Source organism: Maylandia zebra, linkage group LG20 (assembly GCF_041146795.1).
Source record: "Maylandia zebra isolate NMK-2024a linkage group LG20, Mzebra_GT3a, whole genome shotgun sequence".
Lineage (NCBI taxonomy): Eukaryota > Metazoa > Chordata > Actinopteri > Cichliformes > Cichlidae > Maylandia > Maylandia zebra.
Window position 1 is genome coordinate 22,508,619 of NC_135186.1, and position 27,038 is coordinate 22,535,656.

At 43.6% G+C, this 27,038-nt stretch overlaps 2 protein-coding genes across 3 annotated transcripts in view; both read right to left on the reverse strand.

Moving 5' to 3' along the window:
• opn7b (opsin 7, group member b) overlaps nucleotides 1-27,038 on the reverse strand; it is a 194,689-nt gene that overhangs the window by 23,540 nt on the left and 144,111 nt on the right. The window lies entirely within an intron of this gene.
• LOC143414368 (E3 SUMO-protein ligase ZBED1-like) lies at nucleotides 3,964-6,597 on the reverse strand. The gene is made up of 3 exons (XM_076878612.1): nucleotides 5,311-6,597; nucleotides 4,882-5,134; nucleotides 3,964-4,712 (listed from the first exon to the last, which is right to left on the reverse strand). Exons 1-3 carry the CDS (start codon nucleotides 6,426-6,428, stop codon nucleotides 4,296-4,298), a joined length of 1,788 nt encoding a protein of 595 aa, XP_076734727.1. The 5' UTR covers nucleotides 6,429-6,597; the 3' UTR covers nucleotides 3,964-4,295.

The window sequence follows — 27,038 nt, forward strand, 5'->3', positions numbered from 1 at the left end:
GAAGGTGGAATAGAAGACAATACTAAAATAAAACTAAAAATGGGGAACAAGTATAATTGGGTGGACAGTAGCCAAAAGAGGGATGGTAACCAGGGAGTCAGGGACCAAGCTGAGAATTAAAAAGTTGATTGATATACAAATTAGTTTTTCAGAGATTCTAAAAAAAAAGAGGCAATCTTTTTTTGCATGTTTTATAATCAGGTGCAGAGAATGGTGGTTCAATTTTTGTATGATGAGCAGAGAGCTGATTACAGTTTTTAGTGACGAAAAAAATGGTCAGCATGCAAACATAGAGGTATAAAGGAACCCAGAGTGAATGTATGCTGACCTCAAGTCCAGTAGCGAGAGCAAGAGGAAAATACTTACCAATGAACAGCAGAATTAATGAATTAATGAAAATAAGTTGATGAACTTCTAGTGCATGAACTTCTTTAAATTAAGATGCATTTTTTAATGTTCATTGAAAACAAAGTGTTTTTTTTCTCTTGATAAGTGAACAATTACACAATAACAATTACTCTTAGCAAAAATAATTGTTAAATTGTCATCATCACTGAACACGTTGCTGTTAAAAAACAAAAACAAATTCTGCTTTATAGCTTGTCTTTTTATTCCATTCATGTAATGTGATCCCAAAGCAAAAGTATGCTGCATTTTCAGTCTCCTTGATTGACCTGAAATTTCAGAATCAGTTCAATAATCCACAGAATGCTTAAATCTTCTGCTTCTCATTCTCCTTCATCTCAACCTGACTCAAGTTTGACGACTTATCACCAAGGCAGCACCAAATGGATATCTCACACATGAAAAAAAACAAATGCATATTTATACCCTTTTCCTGTTTCGTGTAAAGCAAAACATCCCAAGACACAGCATTTGAAAATGAATGATGGAATAAATGTGCTCTTGTTGTGCACTCAGACTTTCAGACTACATTTTATGTGCAGTTCTGAGTATGTGCAACAAGTTAAGTGTACATGGGAGCCAAGCCAAACTTCCATTAAGGTTTTTTATGCCTTAATGAATAAACACTGAATATTCAGCATTCAGACATTTGTATTCAGACTTCATACCATGGCTGGACTATCAGCAAGTTGATTCTAAATGATTGCAAATGATAAAAAAAAAAATACTCTACCATCACATGTTGGAACAAAGTTTGTGCTAAAGCAAGGATATTTTCACATGGGCTGTCTATGTCTATGGCCCGAAGGGAGGTAAACTACTGTACTGGTCAACCTGAGTTGTTTGTGACTGCGATTATGGGTCATGAATGAGGAGATACTAATGATTTTATTGGCTAAAAAGAAGAAATAGTTGGTTAGGGTACATGAGAAGATGTGAGTTTGGACAAACAAATAGGTATGGACAAATACTTTATTTGTAATACTTGGGTGTTGCTGTTCACTCTCCATTATATCATTTTAAATTTATATTAGTCTTAATAAAAAAGTGTGTTGGTAGCTCTGGTTTCAAAAACATATATTTCAATTGGCAGTCAGTTCAGGAAATGAACCATTTAAATGAAGAATGTGGCAAAATTGAAAAGATCAAATAATGACATACAGCATACCTGGGCCTCAGAGACGCAGCTATGCAGACCTCTACTAAAATGTTAACAATTTAGTGTGATCCATTTTTAAAACATTTTCATGTTTGTTTTGGTTCTTTTGACGAGTTATTAATAGGGATGGGTATTGTTTAGGTTTTATCCGATACCGGTGCCAAATCGGTACTTTTGAAACGGTGCCGGTGCTCAAACGGTGCTCAAACCGGTGCTTAAAGAATGGAGAACACAAAATTGGTCCAAAAACCTCTCATGTTCAGCTGTTTTTTGTAAAAATATAACAATGTTAGCCTTTTCTGCAGCTATGGGGCATATATGGTATCACTCTTAGCTGGAAGCAGTGCTTAAACAATGGAAAAAACACAAACTTTGTCCTAAACCTCTCATGTTTAACTGTTTTCCACTTTTTCTTTGGTCATTTTAGCCTTTTTAGCCAGGGTGAAGGGAGTATCTGCCATCAAACAAGAGGACAGCCGCATGTAGCTATGATGATGTTTGCTAGTTCACCTTACATGCATTAATGTAATAACGTGGTTAGCCTACTCAACGTAAATTAGCTACTCACGCAGAGAAGAACGGCTGCTGCCACCATCATCCGTCATCATTTCTGCTACACTGGCAGGGCTAGGGGCCAGGACTCTCCTCTTCGTGTTTTTGGGGGATGTTGCATAACAGGCAACCCACCCGCAGTAGATGTGCTCGGTGTGAGGTCTCGCAGCAAGCTATCAAATACAGCGCATTTCTGGGCTTTTAAAAAAAAACGCTATGCGTCGCCAGGTGTTTCATCGGATTTGAGGTGTTACCTCCTTTGACAGTATCACAGTATCAGCTTAAAGCACTTGTTGCAGGCTGCTGAGTTTGCATCTTTTGCTGTGAAGTACAGCCAGACTTGAATGGGTGGATGACTGGATATGTAAAGCGCTTTGGGGTCCTTAGGGACTAGTAAAGCGCTATATAAATACAGGCCATTTACCATTTATTCCTTGTAAGGGGTAGAATTTGAAGTGTGATTTCATCTGGTCTACTCTAAAGAATGCAATATGCCAACAAAAAGAAACACTGAAAGAGCACAAAACAGAAAAGAAAATTCAGTACAAAAGGCTGAAAGAATGTAAAGCAGCTTTAATACGTGTAATTTTAAAGAATCTGGTTAAAGATAGACAATAACAAAAGCAATAAGGTTGCTCATTGTTTCAGCATAATAGGTGGTTTATGTCAGGTCTGAAAGATACCTAATAGCAGGGCTGAGCATCTGGGGTTGCCTAAGAAATAGATTAGAAAAGTTGTAAATGAATTCTTTACACAAGACAGGATTTGAAGGTTTCTTTATTGAAAAGATAAAATTGAAGGTTTTCTTTAGCACGCAAACAAACAAAACAAAACAAGAAACAAAACAAACAAACAAACATCTTTGCTACTGCTGAAGATTTATCCAAAAAATAAATAAAAAAATAAAAAATAAAAGAAATCAGACTCTAAATCTACTGCTATTGGGTCTACTGCTGAAGATTTCTAAATCCCTCATCTTTAATAGCATGTTTATGCTTTTGCAAATAGTTTGAAAAGAGCCAAAGAACGGACTGTTCAGTTTTTGTCAGACTCTTATAGGAAACAAATATAATAGTAGCTGCAGATTTGGAGCCAAGTTATGCAGTTATTCTCAAACAATTTCAAAATGTGAGAATATAAGCATTCTCACCCAGGCAAATTGGCCCTGGGTGAGGGACCAGACAAAGAGCGATTCATAAGACCCTTATGAAAAGGACACCGAGGGAACAGTTTACCCTGCCTGGGATAGGGTTACCGGGGCCCCGCCCTGGAGCCAGGCCTGGGGAGGGTGCCCGAGGGCGAGCGTCTGGTGGCCGGGCCTTAGTCCATGGGGCCCGGCCGGGCACAGCCCGAAGAGGAGACATGGGCCCATCCTCCCGCAGGCCCACCACCCGCAGGAGGCGCCATAGGGGTCGTGTGCATTGTGTGCCGGGTGGCGGCCAGGAGCGGAGGCCCTGGCGGACTGACCCCCGGCTGCCAAGACTGGCAATAGGGACATGGAATGTCACCTCTCTGGTGGGGAAGGAGCCTGAGTTAGTGCGTGAGGTTGAGAGGTACCGGCTAGATATAGTCGGGCTCACCTCTACACATGGCTTGGGCTCTGGAACCAGTCTCCCGGAGAGGGGCTGGACTCTGTCTCAGTCTGGAGTTGCCCCTGGTGAGAGGCGGCGGGCTGGGGTGGGTATTCTAATTAGTGCTGTCAAGAGATTAAAAAAAAATAGAGATTAATTAATTATGATTTTTAATTAATTGATCTAATTAATCTCTTTTTTAATCTCACCTAAAAATAGCTGAGGAAAGCCCTCAACTTATTGTGGCAGACCAAAAGACTGATATAACAAAGAAAGTGACTTTATAAAGTCATTTATTGTTTAACAAACGTTAAACAGATGCAACCATTTACATACTGTTGTATTCTTTTGTAAAATAAGTGGAAAAATAAATACAAATAAAATCAAATAAATTAAGTGCTGCAAGTTAGCACATCAGAGTTGCTCTTTTCTGAGCAATACAGCACTGAAATTCCTCTGCTTCAGATAATGAAAAATAAAACTGACATTGCAGTGCTGCAAGTTAGCACATCAAAGTATTCTTCCATCACAAAAAAAAGTGCTGAACATCAAGCAATCTATTCTAGTAGGCTACAAATGACACAGCAGCTATGCTGACCACATGTGTCTCATTTCTTCTTCCTCAGCCAGTCGCTAAGACACACCAGCCTGGTAACATTTTCTGGAAGCAAGGCTGCCCTTTTCTTTTGCACTATGTGGCCTGCAAGGCTAAAGAGTCTCTCACAGGGTACAGAGGTAGCTGGGGAGGCCAGGTACTTTTGTGCTAGGACTGACAGCTTTTCATAGACTCCTGAGTGAGCATACCACCACTGCAGGGGACAGTCATCAATACTGATGCTGGGTTCTGCTCTGTAGCGCTGCAGCTCTCCAGACTCAATTCCATCTTCTGAGTCAGAGTCAGACCCCAGAAGGAGTTCGCTCCTCCTCTTCTTCTGAGCTGGTCCATCATCCTCTGTGGAGGGCTGGAGACTATCTGCTCTTCTGGGCTCTGCTGCCTGGAGCATATTCTCCAGAATGGTCCACACCTGAATGAATGAATGAATGAATGAATGAATGAATGATTGTGATTAAAACTAAGTGCTTTTTTTTAATTTTATTTAATCTTGTAAAGAACTTTGTGTTCCATATAATAAATAAAAGTTTGATTTGATAATGAATTGGACTCATTAGTCCAGCTTAACCTTATTGTCCTACCTGTTCCCTCTTTTCTCTTGGAAGACATTTCAAATCCTTAAACCGTGGATCCAATGCTGTGGCCACCTCGAACCATATCTCGTTGCCATTAGCTCGTCGTGCTGCCAGATCCTTCTGGAAGGCATTCTTGAACTTCACCACGTAGGCAGGATCATCATCAGTAATGTCCATGACACGGTACAGATGGCGAAAAGCAGGCAGCACTACAGAGCAAGAGACGTAGGCCTCACCACCCAGCAGCTCTGTCACATACCTGCAGAGGTGGAGAGGTTTGCTAAATAAACCTAGCTGGATTCATTTAAATCAAAGTGTAACTGATTTCCAATTTAATTGTCCTTAAAAGTTCCTTGTTATGTTCATTAATTTTGATTTTACACATGTAACAGTAGTTTATATAATTAAAATGGGAAGGTGTTTATTTGAACTTACTTGCATGGTTCAAGCAGGAGCTCCAGCCTCTGCAGTTTCGCCCACTCAGCTTCGGTTGGCAAGACCAACCTGTGGTTCTGTTGGTCCAACGTAGCCTGGACAGCCTCTCGGTTACATAGGAGGCGTGAGACCATTGCGAGAGTCGAGTTCCACCTGGTGGGTACATCCTGTATAAGTTGATCGCTCTTCTTTCCGAGTGCTACTTGTTGTTGGTTAAGTTCTGTGGTACTCGCAGGGCTTTGTTTAAAATGACCAACAATCTTGCGGCACTTTGCCAGTACACCGACAAAACCACTGCTATCGAGACATACCGTGATGGTCCTCTGGAGAATGTGAGCATTGCAGGCGATGTGCTCATATGGAAGTGCTCTCATAGCAGCCAGCATGTTTGCTGCGCTGTCTGTGCCAATGGTGGATATCTTGTTTTCAATACCCCAGTCATTTGCTACCTTGAGGAACTGTTCGGCGCATTTATCAGCAAAGTGCCTGGTTTCTGTTCTCATGACGGTCAGTGCAAATGAGTTGAGGTTCCACTCACTATCAATAAAGTGTCCAGTCACCCCAAAATAGCTGTGGTTGCCAGCTGAGGTCCAGTGATCTCCGGTTATAGCAACACAGTTGGGAGAATCCTCCGCCAAAATCTCAAGTTTGTTTTTCTTTTCGCCGTCGTACATTTTGCTGATTTTGGTCGTTACTGTAGTCCTGCACGGCGGCTTGTATGACGGGTCATTGGACGCAATTTGCAACACCTCTGTCAATCCTTCGTCCTCTACTATATTTATCGGCCTACAGTTCATCGCTATCCACTTGGCAATAACATTAGTCAGCCTGTCGGTCGCAGACTTGCTCATACGAGGGGTATTCTCTAGTTTTGTTTGGCGAAAAGCTTTGCTCTGGCTTGCTATATTGCTAACGTCTTCACTGCTAGCTGTTGCTGCACTCGCGGCTGGGTGCTTTGCGTTGAGGTGATAGGCCAAACTTGAGCTGCTTCGGTGGTAAGCAAACTCCTTCTTACACTCTAGGCAGACCACTTTACCTTTGTCAATGGTGCCGTCGGGGCGTTTATGAAATACAAATTTCCCGTTCATTGGGCCAACAACTCTCAGATGCGCCTCCATATCCACACTGTAAGCTAATCACCACTTCTCACCTTGACCTCACGACGTGACTCCACCCCCAACAAGTCAAGCACAAGGAGCCCAGCACATAAAAACGGATTTTATAACATAGCAACTCTCATACAAAATCAATGACGTCAAGAGATTAAAAATTAGATTAACGAGATTAAAAAACATAACACGCTAAATAGCATTGTAATTAATTAATCGCAATTAACGCGATAATTTGACACCCCTAATTCTAATATCCCCTCGGCTTGCTGCCGGTACGAGAGGGTTTTTCCCGGTGGACGAGAGGGTTTGTTCCCTGCACCTTAGGGTCGGGGAACGGGTCCTGACTGTCATCTGCGCTTATGCGCCGAGTGGCAGTTCAGAGTACCCAGCCTTCTTAGAGTCCCTGGGGGGGGGGGGGGAGGTGCTGGAGGGTGCTCCACCTGGAGGCTCTGTTGTCCTGCTGGGAGACTTCAATGCTCACGTGGGTAACAACAGCGAGACCTGGAGGGGCGTGATTGGGAGGAACGGCCTCCCTGATCTGAACCCGAGCGGTGCTTTGTTATTGGACTTCTGTGCTAATCACAGTTTGGCCATAACGAACACCCTGTTCGAACATAAGAGTGTCCATAAGTGCACGTGGCACCAGGACGCTCTAGGCCGTAGGTCGATGATCGATTTTGTAATCGTATCAGCAGACCTGCGACCATATGTTCTGGACACTCGGGTAAAGAGAGGGGCTGAGCTGTCAACTGATCACCACCTGGTGGTGAGTTGGATCAGGTGGCGGGGGAGGATGCTGGACAGACCTGGTGCACCTAAACGCGTAGTGAGGGTGTGCTGGGAACGTCTAGCAGAGGCCCCAGTCTGCGAGATCTTCAACGCACACCTCCGGCAGAGCTTCGACAGCATTCCGAGGGAGACTGGGGACATTGAACATGGTCCATTCGGACTCAGAGTCTCCATTGCCGAAGCTGCTGCATTGAGCTGCGGCCGCAAGGTGGTTGGTGCCCGCCGTGGTGGTAATCCCCGAACCAAATGGTGGACACCAGAGGTGAAGGGAGCCACCAGGCTGAAGAAGGAGTCCTATCAGGCTTGGTTAGCCTGTGGGACTCCGGAGGCAGCCGACAGGTATCGACAGGCCAAGCGGAATGCGGCTCGGGCAGTGGCTGAAGCAAAAACTCGGGTGTGGGAGGAGTTCGGAGAGGCCATGGAAAAAGACTTTCGGACTGCCTCGAAGAGATTCTGGCAAACCGTCAGACGTCTCAGGAGGGGAAAGCGGTGCTCTACCTGCACTGTGTATAGTGCTGGCGGAGCGCTGCTGACGTCGACTGAGAAAATTGTCAGGCGGTGGAAGGAATACTTCGAGGACCTCCTTAATCCCACTGACACGTCTTCCGAGGAGGAAGCAGAGTCTGGGGATGAGGGGAATGACCCGCCAATTTCCGGGGGCAAGGTCACTGAGGCAGTTAAACAACTCCTTGGTGGCAGAGCCCCTGGTGTTGATGAGGTCTGCCCCGAGTTCCTGAAGGCTCTGGACGTTGTAGGGCTGTCCTGGTTGACATGCCTCTGCAATGTTGGGTGGAGATCAGGGGCAGTACCTGTGGGCTGGCAGACCGGGGTGGTGGTCCCCATCTTTAAGAAGGGGGACTGGAGGGTGTGTTCCAACTACAGGGGGATCACACTCCTCAGCCTCCCTGGGAAAGTCTATGCCAGGGTGCTGGAAAGGAGAGTTCGTCCGTTAGTCGAACCTCGGATACAGGAGGAACAATGCGGTTTTCGTCCTGGTCGCGGAACACTGGACCAGCTCTTTATCCTCTCCAGGATACTTGAGGGTGCATGGGAGTTTGCCCAACCAGTCTACATGTGTTTTGTGGACTTGGAGAAGGCATTCGACCGTGTCCCTCGGGGTGTCCTGTGGGAGGTGTTGCGGGAATATGGGGTGTCTGGCCCATTGCTACGGGCCATTCGATCCCTATATAACCGTTGCAAGAGCTTGGTTCGCATTGCCGGCAATAAGTCGGACTCGTTCCCGGTGGGTGATGGGCTTCGCCAGGGCTGCCCTTTGTCTCCGGTTCTGTTCATAATTTTTATGGACAGGATTTCTAGGCGCAGCCAAGTGGCGGAGGGCTTTTGCTTTGGTGGCCTCAGAATCTCATCTCTGATTTTTGCAGATGATGTGGTTCTGTTGGCTTCATCGGGTGAGGGCCTCCAGCTCGCACTGGAACGGTTCGCAGCCGAGTGTGAAGCAGCGGGAATGAGGATCAGCACCTCCAAATCTGAGGCCATGGTTCTCAGCCGGAAAAGGGTGGAGTGCCCACTCCGGGTCGGTGATGAGTTCCTGCCCCAAGTGGAGGAGTTCAAGTATCTCAGCGTCTTGTTCTCGAGTGATGGGAGAAGGGAGCCGGAGATCGACAGACGGATTGGGGCTGCACCTGCAGTAATGCGGACGCTGCACCGGTCCGTCGTGGTGAAGAGGGAGCTGAGTGTAAAAGCGAAGCTCTCAATTTACCGGTCGATCTACGTCCCTACCCTCACTTATGGCCACGAGCTGTGGGTAGTGACCGAAAGAACGGGATTGCGGATACAAGCGGCAGAAATGAGCTTTCTCCGAAGGGTGGCTGGCCTCTCCCTTAGATATAGGGTGAGAAGTTCGGCCATCCGGGAGGGGCTCAGAGTAGAGCAGCTGCTGCTCCACATCGAAAGGAGCCAGCTGAGGTGGTTCGGGCATCTGACAAGGATGCCCCCTGGGCGCCTCCTGGGTGAGGTGTTCCAGGCATGTCCCACCGGGAGGAGGCCCCGGGGCAGACCCAGGACACGCTGGAGAGATTATATCTCTCGGCTGGCCTGGGAACGCCTTGGTATTCCCCCGGATAAGCTGGAGGAGGTGGCTGGGGAGAGGGAGGTCTGGGCCTCTTTGCTTAGGCTGCTGCCCCCACGACCCGGCCCCGGATAAAGCGGATGAAGATGGATGGATGGATGGAGAATATAAGCAGTGAAATGACTGGACTTTGCATTGCTGCCACAAGATCTGGGCAAATTGGGCACTGAGCTGACCATGAATTCAGGTCAAAGTTCCTCTACAGCAATGTGAAAGACTGATATGGAAAAATAATACTTCAAGTTATTGCTGCTAAAAGTGCCTGTTAGTGTTCTTAGATTTCTATACACTGCTTTTGTACATTGGCTTAGTTTGTGTTAAATAAATAATCACACTGTGGACCAGATATTTTCTTATATGTCGTAATATGTAAAACTTTAGAATTAATGGAAGGTGTACTTTCTTTTTAACCATGGTTATACGTACTGGTTTTACCTTGAAAGATCAATAATGGAAATGTTCCACGTTAGGTTCTCTCTTTCTATATTTTAGCAATTTATTGGCAGTCTTGAGTCAAGCACTGGCACTGGAAGCTGATCTATATCACGCATGCTGATTTATGGAGGTGATTTATGGATTATATGTTATCAATGAGACCAGTATGAAGGTTCATAAGATCTCACAGAATGTGATCGTTTAGTGTGAAACCATTTCCTTAAATCGGGGTCACATCTAACAGAAAACATAACTCTCTGCTGACTTTTTATCAACACTGTGAAGGGTGCTAAAACTGTCTTGACTTCAGCTTGCCCTCTTTCCATACAAGTGACAAGCTTCAAAACAGAAGTACTGTACACAGAGAGAGAGAGAGAGACACACACACACACACACACACACACACACACACACACACACACACACCCACACACACACACACACACACACACACACAGAACAGACCTTCACATGACACCACGTCTGCCTGTCTTTGTGATTATTTACGTTACCTCCCACTTCCTCCCTTTTACAATCTGCTCTTCTTGCGGCAATGTCAGGGGTACAAGGGGCAAGACTGGATTAGCAGTCCGAGAAGATGAAGTCAAGGCAGAGACACTTAAAATGAGAAAATGAAAGGGGAGGGACGTACAGCAAGATAGGAATGCATGCTCACCCCCATTAGTTTGAAAAGGGGAAAGTGCAATAAAATGTAAGAGAAAGTCATAACATGATTGTCAGCTTCTAGCCGAGTTGTGGAATTGGAGCTAATCACTGTAGAGAACGTCTTGGACAGTTTAAGCCTTGCTGTCACACAACCGGAACTTACAGTCTTCACGAATTACATGTACAGACACAAGGTTCAACAACAAAGAGCAAGGGCAAAATTTTCAAGGAGACAAAGGGAGGTGGAAATGTTATAAAAGGATTGTAGGCTGGGACAAATAGGCAAGGACAAGTGTAGGATGAGGGAAATCCTATAACTGAAATTGTCAGAAGCATCGAGGGCAGAATGATGGAAATTAGTCAGAAGAAATATGAGACAAAGAGAAAATTTTGTAGAAATGAAAACATCCAAGCAACTCTCACATATCATTGAATCCCCTTGTGGAAAGAAAAGTGATTAAGAGAGCTGGACACTAAAGAGTCCAGCTTTTCTTCTGAAGTTATTTGGAAAACAGATGACTGTTTCTCATTCACTGATCCCCTGAGTCTGATATCAAAGACAGCAGTAGGGGAATAACAAGTTGCACATATTTGAATTTGCAAGTCTTGAGTCTTTGGAATAGTGGTGTTTAGCTCTCTATGGCATGGCGTCGCTCTCAGGCAACAAACCACATTTATTGGATGAAAAGAGTTTGACCTTTGACCTGAGTGTTTATTCTTCAGGAACCAAATCTGCACAGGATGCAATGTCAGCTACTTCTAACGCTAATATCATTTTTGAAATAAATATACAAAAACATATGTGCGTGTACATGAGTATATGAAGAAGAATATTTTGGTGTTTTAAAGACAAATTTTGATTTCATTTATTTATTCAAATAGCATATTTTTTTTAACCTTTGTGTTCCAACATTATGCAGTTGGAACACTTTTTTAGGGCAATGATGCTGAAGCAGTCAGTGATTGATATATCAATCCCAAGAACCTCAAGCTTCTAAAAATGAGGGTGAAATATTTTTTTCTCAGAAAAAGACAAAAACAAAATTTAAATTTTAGCTTTGAAAATTAGCAAAACCAGCCTTTCTTGAGTTGTTTATAATACTGTAAATTGCTTTATTTGTTCTTATATATGCTGCATGTAACAGACAATACATTTAACTCTACATATCTTGTTTCTCAGCAACACTGTGCTTTAATGTTACTCGCTACTGTGATAAGGACAGCGTAAATAAACAACATCACAATTTCCTGAGTGAAATGCTTGATTCACAATGAATAAAATTATCTAGGGAAGAGCTATTACACACATGATTGAATTAGCATTAGTGTTGCTCATAATTAAAACATGCTAATAAGAGGCAACCTGCTAACAGATAAATTGATGTTTTGTTTTGGAAGAAATTACTGCTTTAATCATCTTTGGTAACATGTAGTCTTCAATTGTTTGCCTTCTTTCTTCTTTGTGCAAAGGGTTTTGATATTACATACTGAAATTCTGCAACCTTCTATGCTGTGTTGTTAATTTTAAACTATCAAAGAACTTATTGATTATTGGTTTAATCGTTACTGAAGTATTATAACAGAATATGATTTGCATGTAAATTCTATGTTCACTTTTCAACATTTATTTTTTATCATCTTCTATATGTGGTGTGTATATGTTAAAATTGCTGTGACATCCCTTATGCCCCAGTTATGCAGGCCTAGCGACTGGTTAACTACTGCCTGGTCATCACTGGTTGCTAGGAAAATGTTTATTCCCTGACCGGTTGGGAAGTGGTTGTGGGAGGTTGTTAGCAGTATAGGTGAACTCAATCACAAAGGAAGAATACAATGTTGCACTGAAAACCTCAATCTGATTGCTTTGGTCACTTGCAGTTTGCTGTGGTCATCCTTAGTTAAAGATGCTGACTTTAATTCAATTCAATTTTATTTATATAGCACCAAATCGCAACAAAAGTCGCCTCAAGGCACTTCATAGGTACAAAGAAAAACCCAACAATCATATGACCCCCTATGAGCAAGCACTTTGGCAACAGTGGGAAGGAAAAACTCCCTTTTAACAGGAAGAAACCTCCGGCAGGACCAGGCTCAGGGAGGGGCGGGGCCATCTGCTGCAACCGGTTGGGGTGAGAGAAGGAAGACAGGATAAAAGACATGCTGTGGAAGAGAGACTGAGATTAATAACAGATATGATTCAATGCAGGGAGGTCTATTAACACATACTGAGTGAAAAAGGTGAGTGGAAAGGAAAAACCCAATGCATCATGGGAATCCCCGGCAGCCTACGTCTATTGCAGCATAACATAAATCTTGAAAGTAGAGATAGTGTCTGTCTCCAGAATCCAAACTGGAAGCTGGTTCCACAGAAGAGGGGCCTGAAAACTGAAGGCTCTGCCTCCCGTTCTACTTTTAAATACTCTAGGAACAACAAGTAGGCCTGCAGTGTGAAAGCGAAGTGCTCTAATAGGGTGATATGGTCCTACAAGGTCATTAACCCTTTAGAGCCGATCGGAGCGGGCACGCTCTGTTTTGCGTAACTATTTTTAAATCCCAGAAGCACTGCAACCACGTAAGCTAGCGCAAAAATTTTTTTTCATATGAAACCGGAGGAGTTGTACTTACATCTTATGCCATCAGCTTGTCCTAGGTCACGGTTTCCTTCCACATAAAGCTTTGCAAAAACTTCATAAAAAGCGCTTGCAGGAACAAAAACATAACATTCCAGAAACACGCTTTGCCGATCAGATCAGCTGTTCATAACACTTCCTACGTTGGAATAGACATCAGCGCGAACTTTTGCATTTCCGCCATTACCTGCCCGAAACCGGAAGTGACGTCATTTTCGCGGAAATGTAGTCTTTTTTTACCATCAGGGCCTCAGGGCCTATACTGGTCTTTTTAAAAGTTATCTTTGACTTTATGACTTTCTGTGTCGTTTCTGGGATGCTTAGGACTCATATTGCACTGCTGGAAATAGTTTATTTTGATGCATATGCTGCTTTTTTGCAAATTTGCAGTATAATATTTATTTTCGTTTTTCCTTCAGTGTATAAAAATTGGTGTATTTCAAAAATAAAACTATGAAGACACTCAAAATAAATTTCCTGTGGTGGGAAACTATGTTGTGCAACTTTTTTGTATTTACAGTATTGAGGGATAAGCCTCTTAAATTTCTTTAAGTACAAATATATGTTAAAAAAGCAAAAACGATTTTCAATTTTTTTGTAGTTTATTGCACTTTTTTGCAATTTATGTAATTACTATGCACTTAATGAATACATATTATTAAAATCTGGGCTATAATGGTTGTATTGATGTATAGCAACTTGAAATGCTCCCAAAAATGGCTCCACAGCATGTAAAAATATAATATAAGCTCTGGCGGACTTGGTTCTATGGTAGGTCTTAAAGGGTTGTGTATATTTCCAGTTTTTATCTGTTGTACAGTGTCCTTGGGTGCTTTGAAAGGCGCTATTTAAATAAAATGTATTATTATTATTATTATTATTATTAAGATAAGATGGGGCCTGATTATTTAAGACCTTGTATGTGAGGAGCAGGATTTTGAATTCAATTCTGGATTTAACAGGAAGCCAATGAAGGGAAGCCAAAACAGGAGAAATCTGCTCTCTCTTTCTAGTCCCTGTCAGGACTGTTGCTGCAGCATTTTGGATTAACTGAAGGCTTTTCAGCGAGTTTTTAGGACTTCCTGATAATAATGAATTACAGTAGTCCAGCCTGGAAGTAATAAATGCATGAACTAGTTTTTCAGCGTCACTCTGAGACAGGATATTTCTAATTTTAGAGATGTTGCGCAAATGGAAGAAAGCAGTCTTACATATTTGTTTAATATGTGCGTTGAAGGACATATCCTCGTCAAAAATGACTCCAAGGTTCCTCACAGCGTTACTGGAGGCCAAGGTAATGCCATCCAGAGTAAGAGTCTGGTTAGATACCATATTTCTAAGATTTTCATGGCCAAGTACAATAACCCCAGTTTGATCTGAATTAAGAAGCAGAAAGTTTTCGGCCATCCAGGTCTTTATGTCTTTAAGACATTCCTGCAGTTTAACTAATTGGTGTGTGTTATCTGGCTTCATGAGCTGGGTGTCATCTGCATAGGAGTGAAAATGTATGTACAGTGGGGCAAAAAAGTATTTAGTCAGTCACCGATTGTGCAAGTTCCCCCACCTAAAATGATGACAGAGGTCAGTAATTTGCACCAGAGGTACACTTCAACTGTGAGAGACAGAATGTGAAAAAAAAATCCATGAATCCACATGGTAGGATTTGTAAAGAATTTATTCGTAAATCAGGGTGGAAAATAAGTATTTGGTCAATAACAAAAATACAACTCAATACTTTGTAACATAACCTTTGTTGGCAATAACAGAGGTCAAACGTTTACTATAGGTCTTTACCAGGTTTGCACACACAGTAGCTGGTATTTTGGCCCATTCCTCCATGCAGATCTTCTCGAGAGCAGTGATGTTTTGGGGCTGTCACCGAGCAACACGGACTTTCAACTCCCGCCACAGATTTTCTATGGGGTTGAGGTCTGGAGACTGGCTAGGCCACTCCAGGACTTTCAAATGCTTCTTACGGAGCCACTCCTTTGTTGCCCGGGCGGTGTGTTTTGGATCATTATCATGTTGGAAGACCCAGCCTCGTTTCATCTTCAAAGTTCTCACTGATGGAAGGAGGTTTTGGCTCAAAATCTCACGATACATGGCCCCATTCATTCTGTCCTTAACACGGATCAGTCGTCCTGTCCCCTTGGCAGAAAAACAGCCCCATAGCATGATGTTTCCACCCCCATGCTTCACAGTAGGTATGGTGTTCTTGGGATGCAACTCAGTATTCTTCTTCCTCCAAACACGACGAGTTGAGTTTATACCAAAAAGTTCTACTTTGGTTTCATCTGACCACATGACATTCTCCCAATCCTCTGCTGTATCATCCATGTGCTCTCTGGCAAACTTCAGACGGGCCTGGACATGCACTGGCTTCAGCAGCGGAACACGTCTGGCACTGCGGGATTTGATTCCCTGCCGTTGTAGTGTGTTACTGATGGTGACCTTTGTTACTTTGGTCCCAGCTCTCTGCAGGTCATTCACCAGGTCCCCCCGTGTGGTTCTGGGATCTTTGCTCACCGTTCTCATGATCATTTTGACCCCACGGGATGAGATCTTGCGTGGAGCCCCAGATCGAGGGAGATTATCAGTGGTCTTGTATGTCTTCCATTTTCTGATGATTGCTCCCACAGTTGATTTTTTCACACCAAGCTGCTTGCCTATTGTAGATTCACTCTTCCCAGTCTGGTGCAGGTCTACAATACTTTTCCTAGTGTCCTTCGAAAGCTCTTTGGTCTTGGCCATGGCGGAGTTTGGAGTCTGACTGTTTGAGGCTGTGGACAGGTGTCTTTTATACAGATGATGAGTTCAAACAGGTGCCATTCATACAGGTAACGAGTGGGGGACAGAAAAGCTTCTTACAGAAGACGTTACAGGTCTGTGAGAGCCAGAGATTTTCCTTGTTTGAGGTGACCAAATACTTATTTTCCACCCTAATTTACGAATAAATTCTTTACAAATCCTACCATGTGAATTCATGGATTTTTTTTTCACATTCTGTCTCTCACAGTTGAAGTGTACCTCTGGTGCAAATTACTGACCTCTGTTAAGTGGGGGAACTTGCACAATCGGTGGCTGACTAAATACTTTTTTACCCCACTGTATGTCTTCTAATGATGCTGCCTAAGGGAAGCATGTATAATGTAAACAGAATTGGTCCTAGCACTGAACCCTGTGGAACTCCATAATTAACCTTAGTGTGTGAAGAGGACTCTCCACTTACATGTACAAATTGGAGTCTATTAGATAGATATGATACAAACCACTGCAGCACAGTACATGTAATACCTACAGCATGTTCTAATCGCTCTAATAGGATATTATGGTCAACAGTATCGAACGCTGCACTGAGGTCTAGCAGGACATGTACAGAGATGAGTCCACTGTCAGAGGCCATAAGAAGATCATTTGTAACCTTCACTAAAGCTGTTTCTGTGCTGTGATGAGCTCTGAAACTTGATGTTTGATATGAAAGGAAGTTGGAGATTGGCCTATAATTAGCTAAGACTGCTGGGTCTAGAGATGGCTTTTTGAGTAAAAGTTTAACTACAGCCAGCTTGAAGGCCTGTGGTACATAGCTGATTATTAGAGATAGGTTGATCATATTTAAGATCGAAGAATTAATTAATGGCAGGACTTCTTTGAGCAGTTTTTTAGGAATGGGGTCTAAAAGACACGTTGATGGTTTGGAGGAAGTAATTGTTGAAGTTAACTCAGAAAGATCAATTGGAGAAAAAGAGTAACTTAACAAGTACTACTAAAGTACTAAAAGTAGCTGTAGATAATGTTACATCTGTGGGATGATTATTGGTAATTTTTTCTCTAATGATAAAAATTGTATTTGTGAAGAAGTTCATGAAGTCATTACTAGTTAACGTTAAAGGGATGGTTGGCTCAAAAGAGCTCTGCCTTTTTGTCAGCCTGGCTACAGTGCTGAAGAGAAACCTGGGGTTATTCTTATTTTCTTCAATCAGTGATGAATAGTAAGATGTTCTGGCTTTGCGGAGGGCTTTCTTGTAAATCAGCAAACTATTTCTCCAGGTTAAATGATGATCTTCTAAATTTGTGGCACGCCATTTCCTCTCCAGCTTACGAGTCATCTGTACTGCAAACGCTCACCAACGAGTGCTAAAGAAATAGCCAAAATTGCAACGTAAACTGGAAACAGAGAGGGTTTGCCTTCAATCTCAGAATTGAACCTTTTGAGATAAGTTGGTTTCATTAGGAAGGTGCAATGCCAAGGTGTTAGCCAGATGTGCCACAGGGTTGTAACAGGGTCAGTTATAACAATTTCTGAGTTCCCATTTCTTTCATGTAATCTTTTCACTACGCTCTGTTTGTGAATATAGCAAAAACTTTTATTTTTCTTTTTTACACCAAAACCCAGTTTACACTGCACAACACGTTAGTAAATCTGTAATACCCAAACTATAGCAAACATCTCCACACAGCCAGTTAAGGACACCTGCTTTTACAGCACCAAAGCTGATAATGATTATGGTAAATGGCCTGCATTTGTATAGCGCTTTTCTAGTCCCTAAGGACCCCAAAGCGCTTCACACTACATTCAGTCATTCACCCATTCACACACACATTCACACACTGGCGATGGCAAGCCACATTGTAGCCACAGCTGCCCTGGGGCGCACTGACAGAGGCGAGGCTGCCGGACACTGGCGCCACCGGGCCCTCTGACCACCACCAGTAGGCAAACACGGGGTTAGTATCTTGCCCAAGGATATTTGGCATGCAGCCAGGAGGCAGCCTGGGATCGAACCACCGACCTTCTGATTAGTGGCTGACTTGCTCTGCCACCTGAGCTACAGCCACCATATTAGAACAAACTCACTAGAGAACTGGACTCACATGAATCTTTTACAGTTATGTTCTTTTCAGTGATGTATATTCTCTGCTACATTAAACCAACCCTATTGTTCTTCAATACTGGATGCCAGTATGAGATTAAATAATGATGATCGTGTTCATTTCCTTAGGGACTCATTCATCCAGCTGGCCTATATCCTTTTCAGCTTGAAGCCATAATTTATTATTGTATGCCTCATTTTGTTTTCATGCAGTTATCCTTCAGAAGCGCTATCTCCAGTATGCAGTTGGCATACTGTAGTAGACAAAGTTACTAGATGAACAGAAAATGAATGATTGCCTTTGAATGAACATTTCACCTTGGAATGAAGAGGATTGCAAAGAACTTTCCTGCTTTCCCCCCTATTTTATTATGATTTTCATACCTTTATCATAGTTTTTATTTATGCAGTCTCATTCAGAATAAAAATGCAATTTTCAGAGAGATCTAAGGTTGAAATTGCAACAATTATTACACACGTTAAGAAACAATTCAACTGACATTCAATACAGGCAATTAAATACAAAGATCTGATTCATGTGCAATTACACATGAAGAGAAAAAGCAACACTCGCCAAAAGAACTATTTAATCAATCCTTTAAAATGATTGAAAACTCATTACCAGTCCTGACAATGTGAAGTCCTTGAAACAGGACAAGCGTATTTAAAAGCCTTATCCCTCTTAAAATTATTCTGATTCTCAGGAGAAACATTTGTAAAATATTGTGAGAGCTGTGCTGATTGTACATTTTACACACATATGCAAACAGATTGGAAAGAAGCAGCCGAAGAAGAGATTTGTATATAAAATTCAACCAATGGGAAGGTCTGCAGACATACAGAGATGACCACTTAGCAGCGACATACATAGAACAGGGATATATACTCAATTTCCACATCCACTAATAAAATGTAAAGCATACTGGTCTCTAAACTCTTTAGGTTACTGACCAGGTGCATTCAAAAGAGCAGATCACAGTAATACAGTAAAGGTATAAATAACTAATAAATAAATAAATAGTAGAGACATTAAGTGTTTCCTTACTTGGAGAGAGAGAGAAACAAAGTCCTTAAAAAACAAGAAATGTAATTTAAGTTTCAGCTTGGACTTACACACTTCTTGTCAAAACACTTGGAGATAAAAGGACATAATGAAACACTGCAAACAATCCTTTGTTGAAAAAAGGCTTTTTGCCAACAAAAACATACACACTTTGGAATACTTTATTAAAGCAGTAATAACACAGTCATATATTTTAGGCAAAGCCAACAAAGTGACTCTAGGAGCCTGTGGCGGGGACTAAGGACAATAACGGATTATAAAGCACCAACAACCGGTATGACGAACGCGGCCGTGACTCTGGCAGACGAGCTGAACACTTTCTATGCTCGCTTCGAGGCTACAGCTAAGGACTCCAACAATGCTAGTGCTAGCGGCGCTAACGGCTGCAGACAGGAAGATACTGCCAGCACCGGAAACGTGCTCGTCATCTCCGAGCATGAAGTAAGGAGAGCCTTCAAGAGAGTGAACACCAGGAAAGCAGCAGGACCAGACGGCATCCCAGGTCGTATCCTCAGAGACTGCGCATACCAGCTAGCTCCTGTGTTCACTGAGATATTCAACATCTCTTTATCTCAGTCGGTGATCCCCACATGCTTCAAAGAGTCCATCATTGTTCCTGTCCCGAAGAAACCCCACCCTGCCTCTCTCAATGACTATCGCCCTGTAGCCCTCACCTCAGTAGTGATGAAGTGTTTTGAACGCCTGGTCAGAGACTTCATCATTTCTTCACTACCAGACACACTGGACCCACTACAGTTCGCTTACCGTCCAAATCGTTCCACAGACGATGCCATCTCTCATCTCCTCCACACATCACTCACTCACTTGGACACTAGAAGGGGGAATTATGTTAAAATGCTCTTCATAGACTACAGCTCTGCATTTAACACCATAATTCCCTCCACACTCACCACCAAGCTGGAGCATCTGGGACTCAGCTCATCTATGTGTCAGTGGATCTCCAACTTCCTAACTGGCAGACCACAGGCATTAAGGATGGGCGGACATGTCTCAGCCTCCACCACTCTCAGCACTGGAGCCCCCCAGGCAGGGCCGGCCCGTGGCATAGGCCGTATAGGCAAATGCTAAGGGCGCCGTCCATCGGGGGCGCCACGCCAGTGCCACAAATGTTGAAAAAAAAAAAAGTTGGTACTATTATTTCTAAATACATAAAATAATCCCACGTTAATTAAAATGCAAAGTAAAGCTTATTTAATAGAAATATTATTTGTTACAACATTACACTACACTGCTGATGTAGGGGGGCGCCACCTAAAATCTTGCCTAGGGCGCCAGATTGGTTAGGGCCGTTTCTGCCCCCAGGGGTGTGTTCTGAGCCCCCTGCTGTACTCTTTGTACACATATGACTGTGTGGCCACTACCAGCTCCACCACCATCATCAAGTTTGCTGACGACACCGTCGTGGTGGGCCTGATCTCTGATAACAACGAGACGGCCTACCTGAAGGAGATTAGGAATCTGGAGAACTGGTGCCAGAGGAACAACCTCCTTCTAAACGTCAGTAAGACAAAGGAGCTGATAGTGGACTTCAGCGCTAAGCAGGAGAGGAACTACCAGACCCCCGTCATCAACGAGTGCCCAGTGGAGAGAGTGGACAGCTTCAAATACCTCGGAGTTCACATCACGCAGGACCTGTCATGGTCCTGTCACATCAACACCGTGGTGAAAAAGGCCCGTCAGCGTCTCTACCACCTCAGACGCTTGAGAGACTTCCAACTGCCCTCCAAGGTGCTCAGGAACTTTTACTCGTGCACCATAGAGAGCATCCTGACAGGAAATATCATAACCTGGTTCGGGAACAGCACCATGCAGGACAGACGAGCTCTACAGAGGGTTGTGCGGTCAGCTGAGCGCACCATCCGCGCCGAGCTCCCTGACCTGCACTCAATCTACAGCAGGCGGTGCTGGACCAAGGCCAGGAAGATCGTGAAGGACCTCAGCCATCCCAATGTAACCTGGACGTGTGTCCCTCTATCTATAAAGAGATGATCTATACTGCTCGCCCAAGTGCAATGTCTACAATATCCGAATCTAGGTTTGGGAAGGAGATTGGCGGTAGCAACTCTGTAAGAGCAATGAGACTTCCAACCCACATAACACGCACGACCACAGGTTTATGAAACAAAGTTTGCTTTATATATTTTCTTTTGGATCAGTTCCCTTTGCTCATCCTCAATGTAGGGATACCTTCAAATGCAGTAACCATCTCAAATGCATCACAAAAATAATTGAAACAATCAAAATAGATGTAAGACAAGAAACACAATATTTCAACACCCCAAAGAAAAGGAAAAAGAAAAGAAAATAGCATGTGAGTGTCCAGTTCCTTATGGTGTCAGTTTATTCAGTTACCCACTGTCCTGGGTTAAGAACTGAAAACGACCTGAATCTCAGGCGGAGAAAAAGTAGCAAAGAAAATGATAAGGTATCTCTCAGGTGGGCTTCCTTTTGTTTTTTTCCCTACCGCCCTCCTGGTACGGCAGGCATCAACGTGTCGGCGTCCTGACACAGAGAAGGCCTCCACAGCAGCAACAGTGTCTTAGACCCACGATACCAGCTCCTCACTTGGCACCCATGGAACTGTACCTCAAAAAAAAACCAGTCTGCACACAAATACGCAGAATGTTAGATGTCCACATTCCTTAAATGTCCTTGTTCCTAATGTCCTTGGTTCTTTTGAAATATTAAAATAAATTTGCATCTTGTGACACATTAAAAGTAAATACACCGTATTACTGTGCATCACCCGCAGTTACAGTAACAGCACAGCTATTGCACGTGAACTGCGCATAACCACTTAGCTGGCCGCGGCTGAACTAGCAGGCCCAAGAAAGTAAAAACATTAGACACTCATAATAAACAAAACTGTCACAACATTGCAATACTATGAAAACACATCTTAAACATCATTAAACACATTTACTACTATTCTGACTGGTTAGTTATTTTTTCCAGTGCATTGAACTGCAATAGCGGTGCTAAGCGAGCTAGGCTAACTCACCAGAATAGTTCAAAAAGTTCAAAGAAATACTCCGACTCCTTTCAGGTAGGTACCCGTCTGTGGTTCACCGCTAACGACAGCTCTCTCACAAATGTTAATTAAACCTCTTTCCTCTCTTTCAACTGGAAAAAACCGTGCTCCGCGGCAGCATGGAGTTTTTCCTTGCCGTCCTTTTTCCTCTACACCACACCTTCACGCGCACGGAGCTGCAGATGGTGCCTTCAGGGCAAGCCCGGAAATTAAACTATCAGACAAGGACTACGATGCATTCAAAGAACCCTGTACTTCTGAATGCTGTAAATCTTACCAGGGTTACACCAACAACAGACTGTTCTCTCTGTTGAGGTCAGGAAAGCGATTCCGCTCCCTGAAGACCAACACAGAGAGACTGAGGATGAGCTTCTTCCCGCAGGCGATACGGTCTCTCAATCACACCACCACACAGTACTGACCCACACATATGGTTCTTACACACACACTGGACATTCTGGACATTGTTTTCACTTCATCACTTAAATCACTTTAAGCATATTTGCACTGCACAAGAGGATTGCACAACACTGGTGTTACGTTCTGGTCCCGGCAAGTAAATAAACGCCCAGTTAGCTCCTAGCATTTCTCGACAGCTCTGCCTCGTTTTTGACTGCCCGGGACATTTAAACAATGGATACCTCCGTATACAAACAAATTCATGCCTTTCTCCTCAACGGAGAATAACAAAATAAGAAGAATGGCGCCTAATTACAGACTTAATAATACAGACTTGGTAATATTACACGTGAAGACTCATCAGCCAGATTAAGTGTAGGGATGGGTACTGGTATCCGGTGCCATTATGGCCGGTTCTGACATAAACGGTAGTAACCAGACCGAAAAGCAGCGCACATTTCGGTGCTTTTTTTCTTGAGATGTCATTCTAGCCAATCATTTTACCTTTCCAAGGATAGTAGCAGGATAGCAGGTACGTACGTTCTTTTAGAGCAGAGCTACAGATTAAAAATGCCCAAGGCGAAGCAGTCAAAAGTCTTGCTGTACTTCACAGCAAAAGATGCAAACACAGCAGCCTGCAACAAGTGCTTTAAGGTGATACTGTGCAAAGGAGGTAACACCTCAAATCTGATGAAACACCTGGCGATGCATAGCATTTTTTTAAAATCTGAGAAATGCACCATATTTGATAGCTTGCTGCAAGACCTCACACCAAGCACATCTACTGCAGGTGCGGTGCCAACCCGTTCTCACTCCCAAAGCGTAACATTTTACGCTAGGTGACAAATCGTCACCATATTACGTTTTCGGCTACCCACCACGTTCCTAAATGACGACCTCGGAAAAAGAGGAAATATGAGAACCATCTGGACTGAACCTACACATGTTCGCTCTTTTTCTTCAAATCGCTTAGAAACACGCTATTTAACATCATTAAAGTCCTGGATAAGGTCAGGAATAAGGTTATGGTCAGGGCTAGGGATAAGGTTAGGTTTAGGGCTGGAATACAGGGCTGGAACGTCTACTACCGCGGGAGCGTCATTGCACTGGATTCCAGCCATAACCCGCCGCGTACCATAAGAACGCCGAAGGTCTCCTTTCGCGTTCCTCAGGAACGCCGTGGGACGTGACAAAACGTCGACATGTTACGCCTCGGGAGTGAGAACGCTCTGGCGGTGCCTGTTATCGGACCCGAAGTTAGCAACATCCCCCAAGAACCCGAAGAGGACAGTCCTGGCCCCTAGCCCTGCCAGTGTAGCAAAAATGATGACGGATGATGATGGCAGCAAACATCATCGTAGTTACGTGCAGCTGTATTCTTGTTTGATAGAGTGATATTATATATGCCCTATAGCTGCAGAAAAGGCTAACATTGTTATCTTTTTAGTAAAAAAACAGCTAAACATGAGAGGTTTTAAGACAAAGTTTGTGTTTTCCATTGTTTAATTACCGGTGTTGTATCAACAGAAAAATTTTGCAGAAAAAAAGAGACTGCTAAAACTAAAAACATAAGAGGTTTTTGGACAAAGTTTGTGTTCTCCATTCTTTAAGCACCAGTTCGAGCACCGGTTTAAGCACCGGCACTGTTTCAAAAGTACCAGTTTGGCACCGGTATCAGATAAAACGATAACCCTAAACGATACCCATCCCTAATTAAGTGTTTACTGACAATTGACAGTGATAGCGGACATCATCATCACAATTCCAACAATCCTCTCCACACAGACGAGCATAAACATACTCGACTATCACTAAATCAAATTTAACATGCATACACAAACACGATTTGTTATGACGCAAGTTCAGTTTACAATAGCGCTCGCTCATACGCTTTCTGGTTCACAAAAGTGGGGTGGCTGTAGATCAGGTGGTAGAACAGGTCATCCACTGATCGGAAGGTTGGTGGTTCGATTCCTGGCTTCCCCTAGTCTACATGCCAAATATCCTTGTGCAAGATACTAACCCCAAATTGCTCTCTGATGCATCCATCGGAGTATGAATGTGTGCAAATGTCACCTATGAAGCACTTAGAAAGATGTGCTTGTGCGAATGGGTGAATGCACAAGTTGTGTAAAGCACTTTGAGTGCTCAGATGAGTAGAAAAGCGCTATATAAGAACCAGTCCATTTACCATTTACAAAATAAACTTAACATATTTTCAGGCGAGAATGTGGGTGTGTAAACTTCAAATATCTGCTTGTTTTATCAAGACATCACATATATGCAGAAGTGCTCCGACGTTTTCGGACATGTCTGTTACCGACCACATCAATAGCTAGCCGGGGGTTCAAGGGTCACTAGAGCTGGTAAGAACAGCGGATTCCCGGCACATCATTTTCAGACCTCCCATGGTCCTTCACTTCTCAAGTTAAACATGATGTATAAGTCAATTAGATAACTTAAAAATATTATTGTTTGGCTTTTTTCAGTGTTTTATTTGTTCCTGAGTAAATCGGTTTGGCTGACATTAAAGTTATTAGATTCGATTAAATAAAACTTTATTAATCCCTTGGATGGGTTCCTCCGGGGTTTTCACACGGCTGAGTAAACATCAAACAGAAAACTGATTAAACAGAAGTGTGAAATGGTCGAGAATTTACACCAGTGTCCTGTTATATTTTAGATAATAAGGAGCAGACGGCTGAATTTATTAAACTCCACCAAGACAATGGTACGCAAAGACAATGGTACGCAAAGACAATGGTACGCAAATCTGAAGGCTAGACCATCCCATTTCACAGCCTCGTACTTCTGGCCTTCTCAGTCTTCGAAGGACCCAGTCCACGTAGACTGAGAAGGCTGGGTCCTCCGAAGGATGCATCGTAGGTTTTTGGACACAACTTGTGTCTTTACGGTTTTTCTAGCTTAGCTTACCTTGTAGTCAACTCGCTAGTAGACCTCACACCGGCACATCTACTGCGGGTGTGGTGCCTGTTATCGGTCCCGGAGTTAGCAACATCCCCCAAAAACCCGAAGAGGAGAGTCCTGGCCCCTAGCCCTGCCAGTGTAGCAGAAATGATGACGGATGATGATGGCAGCCGTTCTTCTCTGGGTCAGCAGCTTAATGTCGTTCGTGTGTAATTTATGTTGAGTAGGCTAACCACATTATGTATGTAAGGGGAACTAGCAAACACATCATAGTTACATGCGGCTGTCTTTGTGTTTGATGGCAGATACTCCCTTCACCCTGGCCAAAAAAGCTAAAATGACCAAAGAAAAAGAGGGAAACAGCTAAACATGAGAGGTTTTTGGACAAAGTTGGTGTTTTTTTCCCCCATTGATTAAGCACTGCTTCCAGCCAAGAGTGATACCATAAATCCCCTATAGCTGCAGAAAAGGCTAACATTGCTATCTTTAAAAAAAAAAAAAACAGCTAAACATGAGAGGTTTTTGGACAAAGTTTGTGTTCTTCATTCTTTAAGCACCGGCTCGAGCACCGTTTAAGCACCAACACAGTTTCAAAAGTACCGGTTTGGTACTGGTATCGGATAAAACCTAAACGATACCCATCCCTACTCGCTAGCAGCATGGCCTCTTCACGTCCCTCCTGCACTTTCCTGCTCAATTGCGTCAGATGTTTAGTTACTCCTTGGCAATAATCATACCTGTAATAAGTGTAGCCTGTTTGCACCTCTGGAGGTCAGGATCACTGAATTGGAGACCTGGCTTTGCACCCTTAAAAAAAACCCATAACTAGCCAAGCCCCTGTGGCTGGTGCAGCCAAAGGTAGTGCAGGCCCCACTAGCTGCCCCCCCCTCGAAAGACTGTCCTGAGCAGCTGGAGAAACAGAATGGCTGGGTGAGGAGGAAGCATAATCCTCAACAGAAGTCCCTGGTACACCACCAGCCCATTCATGTGTATAATTGTTTTTCCCCACTTTCAAAAGTGCCTCAGAAAGGAGAGACATCTAAGGCAAGAAGAGGGGTCCCTATTTGCCTCCAACTCTCTCAACAACACCAACGACCAGGACAAGGGACCACGACCTTCCCCAGTCTCCCAAACCCCTGACAGGCCATCACCCTCCTCCCCCTCCCTTTCTCCCTCCTCCCCACACCTGAAATTCACTGAGGAGATGATGGAGCGGGTCAATGCTGGGCTCAGATCTACCCCCCGTCCCAATCCCTTTTTGTCCCCCATAAACCCCCCACCAGAGCGGCCAAAGGTTCGCCATCGAGCCCCACCCTCAACAGAGCAATCGAAGTCACATTGCCCAGCCTCGCCCCCCTTAGTTCCTCTTCATGCCCTGTCTCCGCAGTCTGATGCGTGATGTGTGAAGGGTCCGGGCTGTGAGGATTATGGCAGTGATGACTTTTCCCAGGAGAAGCTGGGACCCTGTTTACTAGAAGGTTTTAAAATTTCTGTACTTTTAGGTGACAGGAGACATGTGGCCTGGTCAAAACACAGAGAGCTGCACTCTAAAAGATCTTTAAACATAGTAAACATACCTTGTGTGCCACAGACTGCTCCCAAACACGAGGGGACAAGTAATACCTCTAAAACACTTACCGTAATTGTCGGGCTATAAGCCGCTACTTTTTGCACAAGCTTTGAACCCTGCGGCT

Coding starts and splice junctions, on each gene's coding strand:
- LOC143414368 (XM_076878612.1), bottom strand. CDS start 6,428: ATGGAGGCGCATCTGAGAGTTGTTGGCCCAATGAACGGGAAATTTGTA. Junction 5,135..5,310: donor CTCCTGCTTGAACCATGCAA/GTAAGTTCAAAT, acceptor CCACCTCTGCAG/GTATGTGACAGAGCTGCTGG. Junction 4,713..4,881: donor CAAGAGAAAAGAGGGAACAG/GTAGGACAATAA, acceptor TCATTCATTCAG/GTGTGGACCATTCTGGAGAA.